This window comes from Oncorhynchus mykiss, chromosome 15 (assembly GCF_057628025.1).
Source record: "Oncorhynchus mykiss isolate SJ-2025 chromosome 15, ASM5762802v1, whole genome shotgun sequence".
Lineage (NCBI taxonomy): Eukaryota > Metazoa > Chordata > Actinopteri > Salmoniformes > Salmonidae > Oncorhynchus > Oncorhynchus mykiss.
The window spans coordinates 64,846,382-64,869,920 of NC_143036.1; the positions used below are offsets into that span (position 1 = coordinate 64,846,382).

General features: G+C 42.5%; 2 protein-coding genes across 6 annotated transcripts in view; both read right to left on the reverse strand.

The window, feature by feature from the left end:
• Nucleotides 1-2,702: 2,702 nt before the first annotated feature.
• On the reverse strand, nt 2,703-5,540 carry LOC110490513 (amphoterin-induced protein 2-like). The gene is made up of 2 exons (XM_021563936.3): nt 5,204-5,540; nt 2,703-4,577 (listed from the first exon to the last, which is right to left on the reverse strand). The coding sequence occupies exon 2, from the start codon at nt 4,510-4,512 to the stop codon at nt 2,989-2,991; it is 1,524 nt and encodes a 507-aa protein (XP_021419611.1). The 5' UTR covers nt 4,513-4,577; nt 5,204-5,540; the 3' UTR covers nt 2,703-2,988.
• An 11,587-nt stretch (nt 5,541-17,127) lies between these two features.
• The window catches only part of LOC100653449 (anoctamin-4), a 39,607-nt gene continuing 33,195 nt past the window's right edge, over nt 17,128-23,539 (reverse strand). For 3 of the 5 annotated variants that reach the window (XM_021563938.3, XM_021563939.3, XM_021563940.3), the window contains 8 exons: nt 23,375-23,472; nt 23,132-23,274; nt 19,381-19,533; nt 18,917-19,064; nt 18,653-18,772; nt 18,446-18,554; nt 18,141-18,344; nt 17,128-17,785 (listed from right to left, as the gene is read on the reverse strand). In XM_021563938.3, the coding sequence (XP_021419613.3) occupies nt 18,153-18,344; nt 18,446-18,554; nt 18,653-18,772; nt 18,917-19,064; nt 19,381-19,533; nt 23,132-23,274; nt 23,375-23,472 (963 nt within the window). In that variant the 3' untranslated portion in view covers nt 17,128-17,785; nt 18,141-18,152. Of the gene's footprint in view, nt 17,786-18,140; nt 18,345-18,445; nt 18,555-18,652; nt 18,773-18,916; nt 19,065-19,380; nt 19,534-23,064; nt 23,275-23,374; nt 23,473-23,539 lie in introns of all 5 variants that reach the window. The other 2 variants (XR_016486854.1, XR_016486855.1) reach the window with 1 other exon arrangement.

Below are 23,539 nucleotides of genomic sequence, written 5' to 3' on the forward strand. Positions count from 1 at the left end.
CTCACAACACAGTTTGTAAAAAAACAACAACAACCATAAAAACATTGAACTCTGGCCTTTGTCTATAAACATGTAGGTTTGGTACAGTGACCATTCAATTTGACATGCTAAGTTACATCTGGATGCCAGTTACCTTGTCGTCAGTGGGAGTGGGAACCTACTGTAGTTAAATATGTCCCCTAGAGAACTGTCAGTGGGGTTGGGAACCTACTGTAGTTAAATATGTCCCCTAGAGAACTGTCAGTGGGGGTGGGAGAGGGAACCTACTGTAGTTAAATATGTCCCCTAGAGAACTGTCAGTGAGGGTGGGAGTGGGAACCTACTGTAGTTAAATATGTCCCCTAGAGAACTGTCAGTGGGGGTGGGAACCTACTGTAGTTAAATATGTCCCCTAGAGAACTGTCAGTGGGGGTGGGAGAGGGAACCTACTGTAGTTAAATATGTCCCCTAGAGAACTGTCAGTGAGGGTGGGAGTGGGAACCTACTGTAGTTAAATATGTCCCCTAGAGAACTGTCAGTGAGGGTGGGAGTGGGAACCTACTGTAGTTAAATATGTCCCCTAGGGGTGGGAGTGGGAACCTACTGTAGTTAAATATGTCCCCTAGAGAACTGTCATTGGTGGGAATGGGAACCTACTGTAGTTAAATATGTCCCCTAGAGAACTGTCAGTGGGAGTGGGAACCTACTGTAGTTAAATATGTCCCCTAGAGAACTGTCAGTGGGGGTGGGAGTGGGAACCTACTGTAGTTAAATATGTCCCCTAGAGAACTGTCAGTGAGGGTGGGAACCTACTGTAGTTAAATATGTCCCCTAGAGAACTGTCAGTGGGGGTGGGAGTGGGAACCTACTGTAGTTAAATATGTCCCCTAGAGAACTGTCAGTGAGGGTGGGAACCTACTGTAGTTAAATATGTCCCCTAGAGAACTGTCAGTGGGAGTGGGAACCTACTGTAGTTAAATATGTCCCCTAGAGAACTGTCAGTGGGGGTGGGAGTGGGAACCTACTGTAGTTAAATATGTCCCCTAGAGAACTGTCAGTGGGGGTGGGAGTGGGAACCTACTGTAGTTAAATATGTCCCCTAGAGAACTGTCAGTGGGGGTGGGAGTGGGAACCTACTGTAGTTAAATATGTCCCCTAGAGAACTGTCAGTGAGGGTGGGAGTGGGAACCTACTGTAGTTAAATATGTCCCCTAGAGAACTGTCAGTGGGGGTGGGAGTGGGAACCTACTGTAGTTAAATATGTCCCCTAGAGAACTGTCAGTGAGGGTGGGAGTGGGAACCTACTGTAGTTATATATGTCCCCTAGAGAACTGTCAGTGAGGGTGGGAACCTACTGTAGTTAAATATGTCCCCTAGAGAACTGTCAGTGGGGGTGGGAGTGGGAACCTACTGTAGTTAAATATGTCCCCTAGAGAACTGTCAGTGAGGGTGGGAGTGGGAACCTACTGTAGTTAAATATGTCCCCTAGAGAACTGTCAGTGGGGGTGGGAGTGGGAACCTACTGTAGTTAAATATGTCCCCTAGAGAACTGTCAGTGAGGGTGGGAGTGGGAACCTACTGTAGTTAAATATGTCCCCTAGAGAACTGTCAGTGGGGGTAGGAGTGGGAACCTACTGTAGTTAAATATGTCCCCTAGAGAACTGTCAGTGAGGGTGGGAACCTACTGTAGTTAAATATGTCCCCTAGAGAACTGTCAGTGGGAGTGGGAACCTACTGTAGTTAAATATGTCCCCTAGAGAACTGTCAGTGGGGGTGGGAGTGGGAACCTACTGTAGTTAAATATGTCCCCTAGAGAACTGTCAGTGAGGGTGGGAACCTACTGTAGTTAAATATGTCCCCTAGAGAACTGTCAGTGGGAGTGGGAACCTACTGTAGTTAAATATGTCCCCTAGAGAACTGTCAGTGGGGGTGGGAGTGGGAACCTACTGTAGTTAAATATGTCCCCTAGAGAACTGTCAGTGGGGGTGGGAGTGGGAACCTACTGTAGTTAAATATGTCCCCTAGAGAACTGTCAGTGAGGGGGGATCTCGGCAATCAATTCCTGTCCACTCCATCACCTCAAAGGACGTGAACACGCTTTTTAAAGCTTTATTCCATTACAGCCTAACGCTAAGATAAAATTAAGTGTTTTCTTTCTAAAAATGGTGTCTGCAAGATATAGCAGGTCTCTTGCACTGTTTCGAGATCATTGATGGATAAAAAAGCCTACTCATCTGAAATGCATATATACTTAAATGAACATACAACATCAAGACAATGAAATGTAGGTCTTCTAAATGAATGTCAATATCCAAGTTAGTTCAATATATTAATACCAGCAGTAACATATCAGTCCCTTCCTTACCTTGAAAAACTCTATTCACAGTCACACCTGCAAAAATAACCGAGAACAACAATAGTATATAGGTCATGGGAGGCTTGGGGCTAGAGCTGGCTAGTCCCCAGACACTGATCAGGGTCGACTTTGGCATCTTTGTCTGAATGCATCCATTCAACCTGCATATAATACATTAAGAATACACGTACAGTCAGTGTTCGCCCTGTTATGATCATTCATAATAGCGCATGGCACCTTATGACAGACTAGGAGCCTGCAAGTAAGCATTTGGATGGACAGTGTATACCATGTGTATCCTGTAATAACATTATAGACCCATGAATGCCTACATAAAGCATTTCACACAGGTGTTCCACAGAATGTATTTTGTTTGGAACTATTTCTTTATCTGCAAGTTCATATGTATAAAACTTTGACATAAAGACACCAACTACTGTTTCCATATCTATCCACACAGTAGGTATAACATTAAAAAGCAGTCTGATCACTGTTGTGAAATAACAGGTGTTAAAACTACTTTCATGTATGGATTCTCAATGCGAGGTTTCAATATTTGGCATTTTGAGAACCATGTTACAAACAGTCCATTTTGCATGGTGTAGTCTAGTCCAGTGAAAGCCTGGTGGGGCTTGAAGGACACACCCTGAATGCTACGCAACGTGTTCTTCGAGGACCTGCTCCAAGGCCCTGCTTCCATTCTTCAAAATGCCCTCTATGGCTGCAGCGTCCATTACTGGGTGCTTGGCCCTGCATTTGTGGGGGTGCTCGCCCCCCGTTTCGAGGAAGGCCACCCTCTTTCCACCGGTGACCCTTCTGTCTGCGAGCTCCGCCTCTCTGGGGTCTGCACAGAGGAGCATGGCTCGCCCGCCGCACCCACCAACGCCCCCGGCCTTTCCACCATGGCAACGGCAGGGAGTGAGGTACAGGTAGAGGAGCACCAGGACGATGCTGACCACACAGGACGCCAGCGTGGTAAATGCCGTGTTAAAATGCTCCCCGCCGCTGCTACGTTCCTCCCCGCTCTTGCCCAGTCCGCTGGGGTTACCTACGGAGACGGTGACCTCCAAAGTCTCGTTGGAGCTCCGGTGTCGACCGCGGACTGCCACGCATGAGTAAGTCCCTGAATCCTCACGGAGAGCCCCTCGGATCTCCAGGGTACCGTTGGTGAGGACCGTGAGGCGGCTGCTCTGACCGTCTGTTACGCCCAGTGCCGGGGATCCATCGCCCGGGGTCACCCAGAACACCATCAACCCTTCCCGGAGGGGGAGCGAAACGCCAGGGCACGGCACCATGAGCCAATCACCAGGCTCTGCCTGGTAAGACACTTCTACAGTTCCATGGAACCCACCCTGAGGGCTAGCAGAACAATTCAGCCACTCCTCCTGACCCAGGCTGCATGGATACTCCTCCCTGAAGTCTAGTAGGGGACGGTACTGCCTCCTCTCCCAGTACTCCAGCATGGCTCGCAGGGCACAGTCGCACACCAACGGGTTCCCCTGCAAATAGATGCCACTCTGCTGCCAGGTGGCCAGAGAGAGTAGGCTCTGCACGGGCACCTGCCTCACCATGTTCATCGACAAATCCAGGAAACGCAGACATGGCAGATCCCCATCTCGCTGGTAGAGCTCCAGGGGGAAGGCAGTCAGTCTGTTCCCGCCCAGATACAGCCTTTCCAGGCTGCTCAGACCCTGGAAGGCACCCGCCATGGTCTGACTGATGTGGTTTCCAAACAGAAGCAGCACTTCCAGTTCCCCGAGCCCATGGAAGGCAGATGCGTTGAGCCGAGACAGCCCATTGGACGAGAGGTCCAGGTGGCGAAGGTGAGGGGTGGGGGCGAAGGTGTCCGGTGCCAGATGGGTAATGGCGTTTTGACTGAGGACCAGCGTGGTCAGCCTGTCCAGACACCGGTCTGGCCAATCCAAGAGCAGAGCAGTGAGGACATTGTGACTGAGGTCCAATCGGGTGACATAGCCAGGGAGGTCAGGGGGAACGGTTGACAGATTGAGACCACTGCAGGAGACGATGTCGCTGGCACACAGGCAGGGTGGTGGGCAGGCGGCCGTGAACGTCATACGGGACAGACACATGGACAGGAGGAATGCCAAGGTAACCCTAAAGCCATGTAAATGCCCGTCAATGGACACACCCAGCGGTTGTGGCACAACGGGACACATTCTACTGTTTGATGGCTGAGTCTCAGCTTGTTGGTGAAGAAGTTGCAAACATCTTATGAGCCACTCTTAAGCGTCCCATTCAAAAAGAGAGCGAGAGAGAGCGAGAGACACACAGAGAGGGAGAGATGGGTATTAGCATCCGATAATGTCATATGACAGTGATTAACTTGTTTTCTCTGCAAAATAACCTTAATGCTAGAGTCCTTAATTAAAACAATAAAAAGCGGCCATCCCACCTCTGTTTTGGTAAAAAACTGAGGGATGGACATGGAGAAATGTAACCACTCTCAAATCATAGACAGAGCTGTGGATGTAAGGACTGATGATCCATTATATCAGAATTATAGTTTTAACCACGTTTTGAGGCTTTACAGTGTTTGTTTACATTGTTTACAAACATTGGAGTAAAATATGCTTACATTTTGGGTTCTGATGAGGTTATACAGTTGAACTAAACTCATGAGTAATTAGCTATTAAATTTGATAACCATCTGGTTTATGCTCGTTTAGAAGGCAATTTACAGTGGAATTAGCTCGAACCATCATGTAGTTTGTACTAGTGAAACTGTTATTTTACCAGCTGAAAATTAGGCTATAAGGGAATAGATTGAGTCTCATAGAAAATACTCCCAGAGAGCTGCAGAACAAAAGAAAAGGTCCAAGCAATAGAAAGTTGAACATAACCACTTACATTTCCAAACGATGAAGATCCTCACAATAATGCGACATCGTTTCTTCGTATTGTGACCAAAACCAATGAACGTATTTCGCTCTCTGGAACTGTTTTCATCTCATACAAGATGCCTAGGCTATATTCCGTTATAAAAAAAAATGGAACCAATACTTCATACAATAAAATACACTTTCTAGTGTATTGTCATCTCCAAACAGACTCCAAAAGCGTCAAAATGAAAGCAGGGCTTGCGGTTGCTCACGAAATAAATATGGCACATCGATAGTAGGCTAAGGCTATTAAACCAATTAGTCGACTTGTTTCGTCGCGTCCCCGACAAATTAAACCGTTGCTTGGATGCCACGGTGTGCCTGGGTAGGTTACGTTATTGCGCAGCATCAGTTGGTCTACAACCCTGAATTGATTTTATATATATATACAACGTGTAAACACAGACTTTGCAAATAAACATGTTTCATTTACAAATAAAACAATGGATACTGTCGGCTGATAGATGGACCTATTATTGATAATCAGGCTGCAACAATTGCATTATAATATTGGCATTAGCGTTATTGACTGAAATATATAAACATATAAACGCCACATGTAAAGTGTTGGTTACATTTATCATTAGCTGAAATAAAAGATCCCAAACATGTTCCATAATGTACAAAAAGCTTATTTCTTTCAAATTTTGCGCAACAATTTGTTTACATCCCTGAAAGTGAGCCTTTCTCATTTGCCAAGATAATCCATCCACCTGACAGGTGTGGCATATCAAGAAGCTGATTAAACAGCATGATCATTAAACAGGTGCACCTTGTGCTGGGGACAGTAAAAGGCCACTAAAATGTTTTGTCACACAACACAATGCCACAGATGTCTCAAGTTGAGGGAGCATGCAATTGGCATGCTGACTGTAGGAATGTCCAACAGAGCTGTTGCCAGAGAATTAGACGTTCATTTCTCTACCATAAGACGCCGCCATCATTTTAGAGAATTTGGCAGTACATCCAACCGGCCTCACAACTGCAGACCACGTGTAACCACGCCACTTACACATCCAGCTTCTTCACCTGTAGGATTGTCTGAGGGGAGGGGATTGGTGCTGAGGAGTATTTCTGTCTGTAATTATAGGGGGCTACTACTACCATATTTACAATTTTTGTTGCTAAAGGCTAATCAAATGTAATTTGTAATATACAAGTCTAATCAAGAAATGTAGGCTATGAAAGCAAAGAGATCATTACAGATATTGATCAAATCCATAATCAGTAAGTGCAATCAAAGGTTTTTTCTTGAATTATGTAGGCTACATCCCACTGGGCACAGATGTCAGTTCAACATCTAGTTTTGATTTATATTTGGTTGAGTTGTCAACTAAAGTGAATTCAACAACAACAACAAATTCACCATGTCATTGGATTTAGGTTAAAAGTTGGGCGAAAACCCCCCGATATACCCTTATGTTGATGACTTTTGGAAAATCCAATCAGTATTCCACTCAACCAGTTTTTGCCCTGTGGGATGTTTCTTTGGCCAAACATGTTATTGCATGTTGTTCATTGAAAGGATCCTGTGTTGACACAATTAGGTGGCCTATCCCATATCTCTCAAGTCTCCACTTTTTAAACCTTTGTTTAACTAGGCAAGTCAGTTAAGAACAAATTCTTATTTACAATGACAGCCTGGGAACAGTGGGTTAACTACCTTGTTCAGGGGCAGAACGACAGATTTTGACCTTGTCAGCTCAGGGGATTCGATTTAGCAACCTTTTGATTACTTGCCAAACTCTCTTAACCCCTAGGCTACCTGCCGCCCCACTTATAGGGCCAATCCTCTGTTGAAACAATAACAAAGCATCAACCCTGCCTCTGTTTTGGTAAAAAGCCAAGGGTTGAGCCTGGAGAAATTTAAACATTCAAATTCATAGACAGACATATACGTTACATCAAAGGTGTTGTTTTAACCATTAATACCATGTTTTAACTAGGTTTTGAGGCTATACAGTGCTGAGGCAATACATTTACAATGTTTACAATCATTGTAGTAAAACCAGCTTATATTTTGGGTTCAGATGGGGTGTGACAGTTGAACTGAGCTCATGAGGCATTAAGTTATATTCTTCAATAATGTGTATATATAATTCATTTATAAGTCCAAAAATGGATGCAGCAACTGCAGTTTGCCCCTCGTTCTACCCCTGAGCAAGGCAGTTAACCCAGTGTTCCTGGGCGACGATGACGTGGATGTCGATTAAGGCAGCTCCCCGCACCTCTCTGATTCAGAGGTTAGGCTAAATGCGGAAGACACATTTCAGTTGAATGCATTCAGTTGTACAACTGACTAGTCATCCCCCTTTCCCTTTAAGTCATACGAAGACAGTGGCCTATTTCAATCGGAATAGAGAGTAGCATGGTTATAGCAATCACCATATGTCTTCTACCACAGTCTTTAGTGGAGAAGAACTTCAACAGACATCCACTGTAACAAACTGGTGCATTGAACTGTATTTGGCACCTGAAAATAGAACAATAGATTGATTGTATAAGAAAATAATTACAGGTCTACAGTATATATTAATACCAAATAATCAACACTTGTCTACTTTGGATAAAACATAATATATTTCATAACTGAATATGAGGTACTCTTACTGTCACAACAAAGGACATACTGTATGCCATGTCTATTGAACTGCAGTTATTATGCCTCTCTGGCAACATTTCAAGTCTTTTGGGACAATCTAAAGACCATGGAGCTTTAATTTCAGCCCATACCCCTGACTCATGTGCCTCATTTCCTGTGACTGTGTGCTTTCGAAAAGGTCCCGCTGACATGACCAATGCCTGGTGGTGTTATATTGATGTTATATGCCTCCCACGGGGTAGTATTACCCACATATCCTATTAGGAATAACATTATATTAACAAATTCAGTGCATGGTATAAATCTAACTTTGAAGGGTTTGATCAGCATAACCAATATGAAACACCTCACCCACCTAACAGCTTTTAGCATTGAATATAAAATATCTGATTAGGTAGAATGATACAACCCATCCTACACAGATTCCCTCCCTAAATATGACATGCTGTGCAGTGGTGTAGTGGTTCCTGGAGAAGTAGATATACTCTGTGAAAGAAAAAGAAATCCAAATGGCCCACCCGGCAACGAAAAGGCGCCCTGTGTGAAAACTTCTATGAGAAACAGTGACATACACTCTGAATGAACTAAAATTATAAAAAAATAAAAAAGAATTGGAGGTTCTAAGTCACATTTGTCAAACTCATTCCATGTAGGGCTGAGTGTCTGTGGGTTTTCGCTCCACCCTTGTACTGATTAATTAAGGTCACTAATTATAATAGTAAGGAACTTCCCTCACCTGGTTGTCTAGGTCTTAATTGAAAGGAAAAAAACTAAAACCTGCAGACACTTGGCCCTCCTTGGAATGAGTTTGAACCTCCTCTTCTAAGTCCACAACAACAATGCTTAAACCACATCAGGAGACCACCTTTGAGGTCTGAGAAAAATCAAAGAAATAGTTTTTTGATTGTAGTTACCCTTTTATTCAAGTGTGCAAGCACATAGCACTGTTGTTTGGTTAGCGGTGCTTCTATAGCACATGAGATGGAGTTTTCAAAACAAATAGCCACTGGATTGATGCAAATACTCATGATATCATTCAGCCAGGTAGGCTACTTTGTAGCCGGTTAACATTTAATTGAGAAGGTTTTGGGAAAGCCTTTCCATATACCAGAAGGCGGTTAGTCCCATCAATTGGTAGCATTTACTTTCTAAAGACTTCCTCATATGCATACTCCTGTTCTGTTGGTTTTCTTTAAACTTTATTTCATTGTCTTGCAACCAAATGCATAATCCTAGTCATATTAGCAACCCATTATGTTGCATCTTTAGATCTCCCCTCTTTTAAAATGTCTAACGGATATTTAGATCTCTGTCCATGAAACTGCTCACATGTGCGATGGGCATTTCAGAATAAGGTTTTCCCGCAAATTGCATTTTGGAACATTTGCAAGTAGGCCTACCCCCATGTAGCCTCTGCGGACTCCCAACAACCAGATGTTCAGTTTTGAGGGAAATAGAGCCTGGGATGCGACTTTTGGATGTTAACAAGGTGACGCTCCAGCTTAACTCCTCCTCCGCGTGAACTGGATTGGTTGAACAGTGCAGAAGAGAACCTCTCCCAACAGATGTTTTCCTTCTCGTCAAGACCAGTATCTAGGGGATCTAGTTTCAGGCATTTCTTTTACGCCTGATACATTAGGTTAAACTCCGTGTGCACATTGGTGCTTAAAATGTGAAGAAATAATAGTTTATCAACATTTTAAGATAAAATGGTCTGTTCCATCAGCCTTATTAATACAGCGTACGCTGTACCTCCACTACACTAGTCCTACTTTGATATGCATCGTGGGGATTCAAAAGTGAGTATACGTAATGCCCACTGAAAAATAAGTGGGTATACGGGGTATACATGCGTATACCCTCCACTACACCACTGACTGTAGGTTGATTTTTACCGTAACAGCCAAGACAAAATCTCCCTATGTGAAGTTATATCATATAGTTTTGTTTAATCCATCACATAGCCTTTAAATGTCAATTAACTTTGTAGCTTTCATTGCTTTCCATAATGATTGTCTTAACTTTTCAGAGGTTTTGGACAATGTTACAAAGAGTTAAGGGTGAACTCCTTGCCCGCTGTAAACTTGAATGCAGCCTACATCCAAATTGCTGCTAGCTTGCCGGGCAATCAGATCAGATATTAATTTAGATCAATAGCAAAACAGGTCCTACTATATAGGTAAACTGGGAGACAATATTTTTGAAAGCAGGCCTCCATTTTGGATAAAGACAAGTTTAGTCACGACACCCATTGCATGTGCACCGGCGCACCTGACACCGTTGTAGTGTCACAAGTGATGCTTTAGGAAGCAGTGACAATAGTACCTGATAAAACTACAGAGCAGCTTGAGTCCATTTAATTCCCGCACCCAAAGTGAAGTCAATTCCATTAGCCATATGGGAATTGAATGGGAGGCCTACAGGGTAATCCAGACTTGCTCTATAATCACTATGCACTTGTAATTATGAGCTTCCCATCCCGGACACCATGACAGACACACTCTGCCTTAGGGACGGTTGTCATGGAAATCATCATCAAAGGGGATGGTCTCGAGAGCTCTGCAAAATGTCCAACCACCACGACACATCGAGGATTGAATGACAGAAATGGGATGATTTACCCCAGACACCTGCTGCATTTATAGTCTGGTCACACCGAGGGGTGTCTCGATGATCTGAACCTGTATAACTTATCTTTTGTCAGATATAACAGCTTTTTGGAAGCCTTGTTATTTCAGGTGAAGTTTTATCTTCTGTTTTTCAAAACTTTGGTGATGCTGACTGTACAAATATGATTGAATTTCAGGGAAATCCTCATTTTTGACTGGACAGGACCTGATTCAAGAAATCTGTTTCTCAGTTGCCCAAAGAAAAATAATTATTGCTGCCAAGCGGCATTCACCTCACTCACTATCTTAGCAACAATGAGTACTTGGGTTCATATACCTGTTATTACAAATGTCAACAAACTAAACAAAAGTCTTGGCAGATGGACTCACCGACTCTGATGACTAAACTCTTATGGATGAATCCTCAGGTTGGGTGAGCTCTGTGCTCTGGCTGCAGTAGTGGGCCTTTAAAAACAAGCAACAATGGCATATGCAATGTTCTTCCTTCAGCAAATCCACAGAGTACGTACATGTACATGGAAAAGTCAATGAAGTGGAATTAGTTGTGAGGAGTACCTCCAAAGGAACCGTACTAGCTACAGTAAAACATGGGTTTTCAAATTCCTTGGTGTCCACGTCACTAAGGATCGATCATGGTCCACATTCATGAAGAGGGCACGACAACGCCTCTTCCCTCTCAAGAGGCTGAAAAGATTTGGCATGGGTCCGCAGATCCTCAATATGTTCTACAGCTGCATCCCCAAGCCATAAGAATGCTAAATAGTTAGCTATATAGTTAGCCAAATAGCTATCTATATATATTGACCCTTTTTGCAATAACTTTGACTCATTACATAAGCTGCTGCTAATGTTTGTTATCTGTCACTTATTTCTAGTTATACTATATGTACATATCTACCTCAAATGACCTCGTACCCCTGTACATTGACTTGGTACTGGTGCCCTGTGTATATAGCCCAAGTTAGTTACTCACTGTGCATTTATTATTATTAAGTGTTTTACTTTACAATTATTTCTCTCATTTTCTTTCTCTCTGCATTGTTGGGTAAGTAAGCATTTCACTGTTAGTTTACAAAGGATGTGGTGAATAAAAATGTATTTAGTTTATGCTGCTAACCCTTCCGATGCTTATGGTCTCCCAAGTTGTCCCTCTTTAAACACTTGACCACTTTCTCACCTGGCTCCCCTTCTTCTTCCTGTGTAACACTTTTTATCGTCCATGCCAAAGAAACCAAAAACGTCAATCAAGCCCGATTGATTGCACCTGCTGCTCATTCCTGGTACAGAGTGATTCAAGTTAGTAAGGAGCTAGGTTTCCATCCAATACATTTCCCACCAAACTGAATTGTTGTGGATAAAAATCCGAGTGTGATGATGAAGTGCACAGAAAATGTACTTTTTCCTCTTAGGTTTTCATGTACCAAATAAAAATCTAATGTCCAATGTATTCCATCACATTTTCAACTTTACCAATAGTTTTGTCACAAAAGGTTAAATAAACAATGAGCCTACTCTGGTCTTGGCACGTGCGCTCTAGCCAACAGCTGTCACGCCCTGACCTTATTTATCTACGTTTTATGTATTATTTTGGTCAGGTCAGGGTGTGACGAGGGTGGGTATGTGTGTTTTTGTCCTGTCTAGGGTTTTGTATGTCTAGGTAATGTAAGTCTATGGTGGCCTGAATTGGTTGTTTATCGTTGTCTCTGATTGGGGATCCTATTTTGGTTGCCATTTTTCCATTTTGGTTTTGTGGGTTATTGTCTATGTGTAGTTGCCTGTCAGCACTCGTGTCTTATTAGCTTCACTGTTGTTGTTGTGTTTGTTTAGTGTTCTTTGTGTAATAAAAGAAGAATGTATTATCACACCTTGGTCTCCTCGTTATGACGAACGTGACAACAGCTGTCAGATTCTGTGCGGGTAGGATCTGCGGGTATGTTAGTCTGCAATACATGAGATTATTATGGATAAGAGCGAGAATATTTGTATTTGTCAAACAGCAGTCAAGCATTGATTGGAAACGCGGTTACTGTTATGAATTGCAAGACTGTCATCTTTTTCCATATAACGCTGCATACTGCACCTTTGGGCTCCCGAGTGGCGCAGCGGTCCAAGGCACTCCATCTCAGTGCTAGAGGCGTCACTACAGACCCTGGTTTGTTTCCAGGCTGTTTCACAACCGGCTGTGATTGGGAGTCCCATAGGTTAGCGCACAATTGGCCCAGCGTCGTTAGTTTGGCCGGGCTGTCATTGTAAATAACAATTTGTTCTTAACTGACTTGCCTAGTTAAATAAAATACAAATAAAATACAAAAAAACAACTTTACATGGGTGAATTATCATAGTGAAACATATGGAAGATTTTGAAAACACAGAAATACTGGCAGATTATGATAAACACCTGACTGCACGTGTACAAACCCCTAAGGTAGATGCTGGGCTAAGTGCCTGTGTGTGTGCACTTCTGTGCGTGTGTATTTGTATGTGTTAGTGTTCGTAATACATTGGGTCTGGTAAGTAGTGTCTTCTGCAGGTCACGGCTGTAAGGGGATGTGCTACTGGGTTATCTTACATCCCCTCATCCCCTGCAGGTCAGGGGTCACCAAGGCAATGACATTAGAGGTGTAACTTTAGCCCACCCTTCAAAGTTCCCACCTAACTTTGTTTACGACCTATGGGGAGACAGTGAGAGGAGAGACTGTGACATATGTACAATGCACTTGACATGGGACAGGACTTATTTGTGGAGGAACGTAGCTGTTTTTCTGGTTGATTTGTGATATTTTATTGGTGCTTCCCATTACTGTATTTTTTGTATTTTAATGTGTGTGTATAATGTGTATATTTATGTTGTATTATACAGGGCACATCTTCCCTGTTAAAATAAAGGTAAAATAATTAAAAAAAAAACATTCAGCGAGAAGGAGATGTACGTTCGGAAAGTAAACAAGTAAATTAACAGGTTAGTTTAGCAGGAGATTGTGAAACCGTTGTAGACAAATACATTAGAGTTATGATGGGTCTGCGTTTGCAAATTTAGCCAGATCTATAATTTTATATTTATTCACTTAGATTTCTTACATGCCTCCTCTGAAAGCATTCACATTTGACATTTGACCATAATCTCTAAATGACATTCAGTTACATGTGCGAGAAAGGTCAGACATGATTGGCTATGAAACTATTAAGCAGCATTTCAAAATGTTTGACTGAGAGAGACGCAGCACACACTATATTATTGTTGATTTATTAAATATGGAACTAATTTCATAATTCGTTTTTTTGCATCAATTTTTAACAGTACCATGTGTTCTTTCAGAATGAATGAATTTGTACGGTCGGTGGACCTGTAAAAGTGAGGGGAATAAGACTCTTGTTGTGACACTATTTCCTAGAACAGGACTGGTGCCATAACATTTCATATAAACAGAAATGGGTTCCATGGACAAGTCAATAAATAGAATGTGGTACCTTTGACCCAGTTTCTTGTGTGGGGAAGGTGAAAAGTGGTGCACTATTGACCTAATTGCCACTTTCACAGGGACAAGCGCCGACAGATTCACTCTTAAAAATGGTCCCTTTCAACGTATTGGGTGCACGCAGCAGGTCACGGTTTGGACAGGATGAGAGTAGCTTTCCACATCATCAACCGTGTTATTGGACTACATTATTATCTATCTGCTGTTACAAGGGTTGTAGGCGCACTTAAGTGTGTGTGTGTGAGATGGAACAGGCTGCTGTGTCGCTCCAGGCAACCAGTGAGTGGTTATTTCTCTCCCTGTAGCAGGGACAGAGGAAGACAGTCATACATCTAATCTGTTTGTGCAAACAGCCTGCGAGGAGGGCTCTTTATCAGCAACGTTAGGGCCGACAGCTGGGGCCCTGACATTCAAGGACATGCACCATTTCACTGTCGCCACGGGAGTGCTGAAATCATTTATGACATATGATAAAAATACAAGACCATGTTAGAAACCAACACACATCAGTTGTGTGTTGGTGCTTTCTGTTGCTCAAAGGGCCTATGCATTATTCTGGCAAAGTTCTCACTGGGGTTGGGAAATGCCTGAGGGACCATCACTGTGATTCAGGTGTGCTAGAGCTTTTTCACCCTCACATTGAAGTTCTGGATCCTGACAAAATAGTTTTTACCTGTGAGTCTTGATCTTGGGGGATACAAATTTGACCAGTATCAAACCTAAGTTGTCTGTGGTAGCCCACCAAGCTAAAGCCTTCGAATTAGCTCTAGGAGCTGACATGGGTTTTCAGGTATCAGGCATGGTTGATTGATAGGCAAGCAAAATTCAAGGAACCACACAAAGCAGGGGGTCTCTTCAATTAAAATCTGAAAGTCTATATTTGAGAACTTCTATTAAATGTTATTGAACACCAATAAGTCTGGGTATAACATTATGAGACATTGTGTTTGATGTCTGAATCGTGGCTGAGACAGACTGGAGAGGCAGACAGAGTAGTCCTGCGTGAAAAAGTATTAGAAAATGAGTTTGAATGGATTGATTAAAAAGACTAGAGAAGGATACACATTTGAAGAAAAGAAACCCCAGACGGGTCAAGGAACACTGGTCACCGGTCTGAACCAAATGGATGAAAATTAAAATGAAGTTTTACATCCCCATCAGACAGTAGCCTGGACATAGAAATAGAATCTATTCATTCATTCTATTTGACATAGCTGCCAAAATACAGGATACGAGGCCATGGCTGATATGATCGCAGATTCCCAGGATAGCCTTACGCAACTCAAAGCCGGTGTCAGGGATAATCCTCTTAAAGGAGAAAATTTGCCTTAATAGAAAACAAACCCGCCATGTTTCCCCTCTCCTGTTTTTAATCATCAAAATGGAGAGTTTACGTGTGGATGTGCACCCTGCGCTAACTCCTCCACCACACCACAGTAACCAACCTGAAGGACATGGCACTGGACTACATAGAATTTATAGCCTCCAATTTGTAGTGATGTGCATCATGTACAAGCATTTAGTTTTTACATCTGCACAGCAGATTACAAGCATTTTGCAAGGGTCAGGAGGATTAAGCATTTTGAATATAGAAAATGGAATAATATGGAAAAGTTATAAAGCTAAAAACAATGTAGAAAGACACCCTTCTGGAAACGGTGGTTATTAGATGATTAGTACATCCATGTATTATTAAGTAAGCTACATCTCTGACTCAGGTGCTGATGTGATTTCCAACAGCTTCCAGCTCCACATGTATCAGTTCCAGTCAAGGTCAGACAGTTAGACTAAGAAGGGATACTTTATGTAACCTCAGAATGGCTTTATAATGCTCACACAATATGACCATAGACAACATACTGTAAAACATACATAACATACAGAATGGTTTGGAACTTCCCAGTGGCATTACAAAGCCCTTTTCTCAGGCTTCCAGGGTCAAGACAGTTGCAAGATGGGTGTGATTCCATTGTCAAGACAATCAACTTCCAACCAAAATGCTGTCTCTCTTCAATGACATTCAGCCAAGACATTTCCCCCCAACATTTATCGTGTATTTTGTGCTCAAACAGGAACGTGCGATTTCTGCTTGAATCTAGCCCTGTGGTTGCTGCTGAAAAAGGCCTTTCAGTGTGCTCTGGTTGCCAACACGACCTTGACTGGCCACTTCAGCCATCTTCTTGTTTTGTCTTATTAGACCCCTCAACCTCAATCATGAATAAATTACATCTTATCCTCAATTATCCTCAGTTAAATTACATCTTATCCTCAATGTAAGTGTTACCTATCACAGAAAGGGATAACAAGCTAGTTCACCTTGATAGGCTGTTGTATTTGTTTATTCCATGTGTAACTCTGTGTTGTTGTATGTGTCGAATTGCTATGCTTTATCTTGGCCAGGTCGCAGTTGCAAATTAGAACTTGTTCTCAACTAGCCTACCTGGTTAAATAAAGGTGAATACAAAATAAAAAAAATCCTACGGATATGAAAGAAAGTGGTTGATATTGAGGCGGTGCTTGGGGAACCAACTGTTGCCCTTGGCAAAATGTGTATTAATATTATATAAATGTACAGGAGAAAGCTGCCAAGCTTTAAGTATTTTACAGATATTTTATACCAATAATGGTGTAAACCAAACAAGAATTCCACCAGGAGCACAAAAACACTCTACAATGTCACCGTCATCATTGTATTTCCCCTAAAATAAACATAAATGAAGATACTTCTCAGCTTCAAAGTATCAGAACATGACTGTGTTTATCTTTGGACACCTGACAAAAAAAATTTGAGAACTAACTGTACACCTATTCCCCCCTCTCTCTCTCTCTCTCTCGCTCTCTCTCTCTCATTGTTTTGAGGCCTGTGGCTGCATCAGAAGATAGGTGTATTGGCACCCCTTGGTGGCCAAGTAGGGAACTGTAGAGGGGAATCAGGTGTTACCACACTAGACACTAGAGGCAGACAGTGGCTGCAGTTACAGTTACTTGGTAGGGCAGCCTCTAAACGAGCTGGAGGAGACATCAGTGTTAGTGATGCATACTGTGTTCTGACAACCTGACCTACCCGCTAAGGATGTGCTAACCTCCATGGAGATTCTCGTAGTGGCACATTCTGTCAGATGGAAACATGTTGAGATGGTTTTAAAATGACATCAAAGTGCACATGGGACAATTACAAAACCGGTTTGTAATAAATATGAATTTTTATTAGTCTTGTTGTTAGTATCCATTGTAAAGGAAGGCATTGGATGTTTGAGCAGTCTGTGTCCACTAACACAGATCTGATGGAACATCGTTTCAAAATAACATCTTATTGCAGCACACAATGTAAGCAGAGAACATGGCTGAAGGTTCACAACCTTGTGAAAGCAATTGATCATGATTTCTCATGAGTTTTGTCCTCAAAATAAAAAGGCTAGGATTGTAAACAGGGTTTGTCATTCAACCGCACGGATGACAGAATATTTTTTTTAAGTTGTGACAATAGAACTGCAAAAGATTGTTTTTGTGTTTCTTTGAAATCTACATTCAGGTTTTGAAGAAATGTATAGTTGTGAGTCCAAAGTAGAAGGAGCAATCTGGAAAAAAAGTAGTAAACCCATTGTAAAATGTTCCAATGTATGTCCTCTTTTTTCCCCCTCACCCACTGGCCTCTCGGATTCAGAATGACGTACAGTACGTTTGAACACCATGGCGAGGAGCATGCTGACGGTCCTCTTGGGGGCGCTCACCTGGTCCAGTGGGAGACGCAGACAGGCAGGACAGTCCCTGGCGTGCATGCAGCCAATTCTCTGTCATTCCCACTCACAACACCACCGAGCAAAAATGGACCCCAGTATGACCTGTGGAGTCATAGAGAGAGTGTCAGTAGATAATCACAACAGTAGTGGAACCTCTAGACAACAGGAACAAAAGGGACATTACTTATTTCACTTCCTTGCCCAACCTGGTCCCTTGTCGTCCCGTGCTTCAATTGGCAAATCTTACTTCGATAGCTGATGTGTGTTGAGCATAAAATGACAGCTGTGCTTCACCCAGATGAGTGGTGCAACACATTGGTCATGCAGGCGAGTTATCCTTCCTATATACAGTATAAATGTAATTCCTATGCGCCACACTCTGCAGCCAACAAACTGTTATAGATTGTCTGTCTGTATTCCGTGCTGGTCCCTTCAGTGCAGTGTAGTTATTTATCACCTGCTTGTGTATTCAGGGCAATGCGTTATGATGGGCCCTGTAATTCTTCTTCTTCTCGTTCTTCTCCTTCTGCAGTCTCTCTAGCTCGGCCTCGTACATCATCTCCTGGATCAGGTACTTCTCCCTCCGCATGCGGTCACGCAGGTCCTTGGGCAGGTCTGGGATCAGGTAGGCGATCAGGTTCTTGATGGTGAAAACCATGTGCTACAAAAGAACACAACACCAATAGTACAGTAATTACAGAAACATCTCGGCTGAATATTGTGTTACGGTTTTGTTGAATGGAATGAATTGTACAAACTAACCTCGAAGACTATGATGAAGGCCAGCCGTGCGGCCAGGACATGCCAGAACTGTAGCGTGTAGGAGTATGGTTCACCGGGCGAGTCCGGGGGCTCTCTGTAGTCACGGTACCTGGGGGGTCAAACACAGGGTCGAAAGGTCAAAGGCTATAACTTTTGTGTTCAAACAAGCACAACCATACCAAGACTCTCTTTGGTCACCAAACCTACCTGCAGTACTTCACTGCTTCTCCAAACATATCCGATCCATCTGTCCTGGGCACCGAAGTGTTCTCAAAATCAGACACTCTGAACATCGATAGACTGGCATTTACATATCCCATCATGCACCTGGAAACAATAAACAGGAAATAATGAAATGTCAGTGCTTTGACATTGTGATGCAGGACAATGCCGCTGCCCTCTATTACTAGCCATAATAATGTCAAAAGTAGATACTTTGCCTGTGTGGTCACTGTGGTCAGGCTCGCTCACCTCTCCCCGGCCCGGCCCTGCCCGGCACACGGGCCGTACTTGTATGCGTAGACAAGGCGTGGGATGAAGTCGGAGGTGACGGCGATGACAAAGGCGTTGGTGATGACGGACAAGATACCGATGCCCTCCAGGATGCCGTACCAGATCCCTGGAGAGAAAATAAAATGATGTTCTTGCTCCGATGCAAATTATTTATTACAGTTCACCAGCAAGCAGCCTGTCAGGACTTCTTCAAAGAATACTTATAAAGGGGTTTGAGAATGATTCCAAAAGTATAAAGCATAACAGACTGGTCGGCTAAAATCGTCTGTCTGTGCTGAAACTAATGAAATAGGGTTCCATTGAGTGAAAATAGTTGAGGCACGGTGTTGGTTGTTGGCGTAGAACAATTACGTCTATTTGGCATGTTTTGCGTTCCTTTGAAAATGGCCCTGGTGATTGTCAGACCAGAAGTTGAGCCTAACCTATGTCTTTGGCTTGAGAGGGCAGGGGTCTCCGCCACTGGGTGACAAACTTGTAGGCGTCCAGGCGGATCTCGATGATGTTGTTGAGGAGGGCCAGGAGCGGGGCCAGGGGGAAAGCTGCCACAAATATGGTGGTGAAGCCAAACTGTAAGACTGAAACACACAGACACAGGGAGTAAAGCGTCAACAGTAGTCTATTGAAAACCCCATTCAAAAACCTCATTACATTTTGTACAGATGGCCACCCCAAAGCCATATTCACTCAGAAAGGCCAATATGATTTGAGGTTATACCATTCAATGTCACAATTGTTACTGTATGTCAGTGCGTGGGGGCATTGCACAGGACAAAGTTAGCCATTAGATTTTGTGCTTCGTGAAGAGCCTCGCCAAGGAAGTCACAGATGGTAGTACATCGAGCGTAACTACAAATGAGCATTCAAAAAGCCTACAGAGACACCACATAATGGAGCTATGCAGCATGATGGGTTCAAATAAACAGTGACACATGCATGTGGACATAGCTGCATGCTGTGTGAAACCACGGAATCCTAGCCTAAGCGTTGCACTGATCTGTCACTGTCATAAATGTCACGGTCATCTGACATTGTCACACATAAATCTGTCTACACCAAACACATGTAGGAGAAATGCTTCAACGAACCATTGTGTGATTAATACATGGCATGTGTCTGCTTTATGTACCTCACATAATCATACTTAAAGGACAACTCCACCCCAAAAACTATCTTTTGGAATTTGTTAAATTAGTCCATTGTTGACATAGTTCCAAACGGTTTTGCTTGTCAGCACTCAAGTTTTCAAGATATGTAACTTTCAAAACACAGAAATCATCCCCGTATGATGCAAAACGCAGCATCATTTAATGCAAAATGCATCATACGGGGATGATTTCTGTATTTTGAAAGTTACGTATCTTGAAAACTTGAGTGCTGACAAGCAAAACATTTTGGGACTATGTCAACAATGGACTAATTAAACAAATACCAAAAGATAGTTTTGGGGCAGACTTTTCCTTCAATATGCATGTGGAAAATCTATGTAGACATTAATGATTCACATTGCTGGTAAATAAATGTAAACATGATATATACAGTACATGGCATGTATATAATGGTTTACATGAGCAAACACAGTACGAATGCTAGTTTATGGTTGACCTTCGACCTCCAGCTCCCCAGGGGGGCAAAGAGGATAAATCAGTCATGTAGATCAACTTATTCTGGAATGTAACAACAGCAGGTTAGAGTCCTTACTGTCTAAACAAGTTCCGGTTTTTATTCAACAGTTCTTAAATATTAGACTGTATTAGAGGATTATAAAATAGTGAAATATTGAAATTGACGTTTCAATAATGATCTCTCCTAGTTAGTGAAGTTGGCAGAGGCTGCATGCCGTTTTAGAGGATGTCATTCCTGTAAAGGTGATGAGCTTACAGATTGATATGGATATTTCACATGGAGAATTGCATAGCATTATACTTCAGTTATAACCACTCATTCTTACACCAGTCTTTACTTGGTAAATTACATTCTCGAGTCATTTGTAATACTGGTATATATTGTTAGAAATTCTGTATTCTTATGACCGTTGTTTTCAGCCTTATGTGGGTCCTGTGACGTTTAATCTATGAACTGGCCACTTATTCAAGTAGGCTGTATTTCAGTCTGGAATCTCTCAGACAGAAAGGTCATTTCCACCACCCAGAAACTATCTAGGTTAATCAACACCATCTGAGGTGATCTATAGTCATCAATAGACTGTTGTCAGGTGTGTTATTGTCTTGGCAGCCTGGAGAAAAAGTTGCCACTAACACCATCCCTTTGCCCACTGCAGAACCACCCACAGCCCCTCATAGGACACTGTTTTGCCCAGTGGAAATCTTTTTTCTATAGAAGTAATTAGGTCCTAAGCTAATATTCATGGCCTCTCTCCTCTCCATGTGCAGTTTGCCTGGCAAAGCAGAATATGATGGCAAGGAGCGCAATAAACATATTTGGCACATGCATTCATGACCTAACTAGTAAACAACATTTTTTTCTACAGTACCTTTCATGTTCACTGCAAGCAATCAGGCAATCAGGGAAAAATGACAACGGAGTTGGTGTCCCACATCTGACCAATAGGTTCTCTCAACTTATTAACAATTTACATTACACTACTCTTATTACTGTTTAATTACTTTTGTAAGCAGTGCAAAAATAATTGTAATTAGTCATTGCTACACTGTACTTACTGTTAGCGTAACTAATGGTTACGTCTAGGTGCTGCTAGGGTTAGTTGTGCTGCTGTAAGTTGGAGTGTAACAATCAGTAATTCAAATACTTGTAACACTAACACTGTACTCACAGGAATAATTACACTGTACTCACAGGAATAATTACACTGTACGCACAGGAATAATTACACTGTACTCACAGGAATAACTACACTGTACTCACAGGAATAACTACACTGTACTCACAGGAACAATTACACTGTACTCACAGGAACAATTACACTGTGCTCACAGGAACAATTACACTGTACTCACAGGAATAATTACACTGTACTCACAGGAATAATTACACTGTACTCACAGGAATAATTACACTGTGCTCACAGGAACAATTACACTGTACTCACAGGAACAATTACACTGTACTCACAGGAATAATTACACTGTACTCACAGGAATAATTACACAGTAATACGAACCCCATGTAAAGTGTTACCCAAATTGTTTAAGGAAATGGTTCAGCCAATTTACACATTGTATTCCTTACGCTGTAAGAAGTCTGGAGAAAAGGTTAGACATCAATCCATCCTTTGGTTTTATATACCTGGCCAGTGGCCACAATTTCCAAATGCTAACATTGTAGTATTTTTGTCCAAAAACCAATGTAACTCAATATCCCCAATATTGGCATGTTTAGTATTTCATGTCCAAATCATTCCAAAGTGTCTACAATTGAGCCATTTCTAGTCAAAGCGTGTGAACATAACAAACAGAACAGTGTAAGCACCACTGATGGGAATGGGACAAACAGAAAGGGGATCTATCGATGACAACACCAACACATTTTTACACCCATCTTACACAGAGGAGTTAGCTATGTTTTCTGCATTTATGTATTAACTGTGTACAAGGTAATGTCGGCAATGATTCTCAGTGCTCTCAATGCAGAGCAGTGGCTTACTTGGTTGCTCACTCAGGTCTCACACAGGTCTATATGGCTCGGGCCACACTGGTTTCTTCTGATTGGTCAATTGATTGATAGTGAGATAGAAATTATTTGCGGTTTAAAGTAACTGTCCAGTGTTCCAGATTTCTATGGAATATAACTTATAATTAATTACAATATGAGAAAATATTTTTCCTTCCAGAAAATGAAAATTAAGTTAAAAAGCAGCCTTTCCGTATTGGAACGGTGTAGCCCAACAACAGAAAGGTGTGGGTGTACACTGGTAAAAAAAAAAGTTTTATATGAGTAAACCACTGATTCGCCAGCTCCTCCTTCTCAGGAGGATGACATCATCCTCTATGTGGAAATAGCAAGCATTTTCTAAACAGTCTATTTGAGGTGTTTTTTTTTTCTCATTTTCTCAATGTATGCTTTGGCCACAAATACAAGTATAGGATGAATCAACAACATTATTAGGGTATGAGTTAACATAATATTACGTTTTAAAAGTGAGATTTCCATTGGACAGTTGCTTTAAACGTGGCCTCAGGGTCAAAGGGCACATACTCATCTCCAAGTATTCGTCAAACAGTCCGTAGGCATTCATGGGCTGCAGGTTGTAGTCCCTCTCCCACTGCGGGAAGCTGGCCTTGGCGTTGGGGCCGTGCTCCTGCCTCAGCCTTCGCCGTGTCCACCAGTTCTGGATCAGCCTGACAAACAACCAATTATAAAGAGTCACGGGGGGTGACTGGTGGAGATGACACACTAGGCACTAGTTGCGTCTAATTGGCTAAGCCAGGCCATACTCACGGGTAGCCCAGCTCCATGAAGTTGTTCCAGGTCTGCTTGAGCACCATGATGATACCCATCTGCATGCAGAGATCTATCAAACAACCACTGGGATGGCACTACACAGAAAGGGGAAACAGCACCGACACTTTATTCAATCATAACTCCTCAACTAACTATCCAGTA

What these genes read in the sequence shown, in the direction of transcription:
- LOC110490513 (XM_021563936.3), bottom strand. Translation starts at nt 4,512, where the DNA reads ATGTGTCCCGTTGTGCCACAACCGCTGGGTGTGTCCATTGACGGGCAT.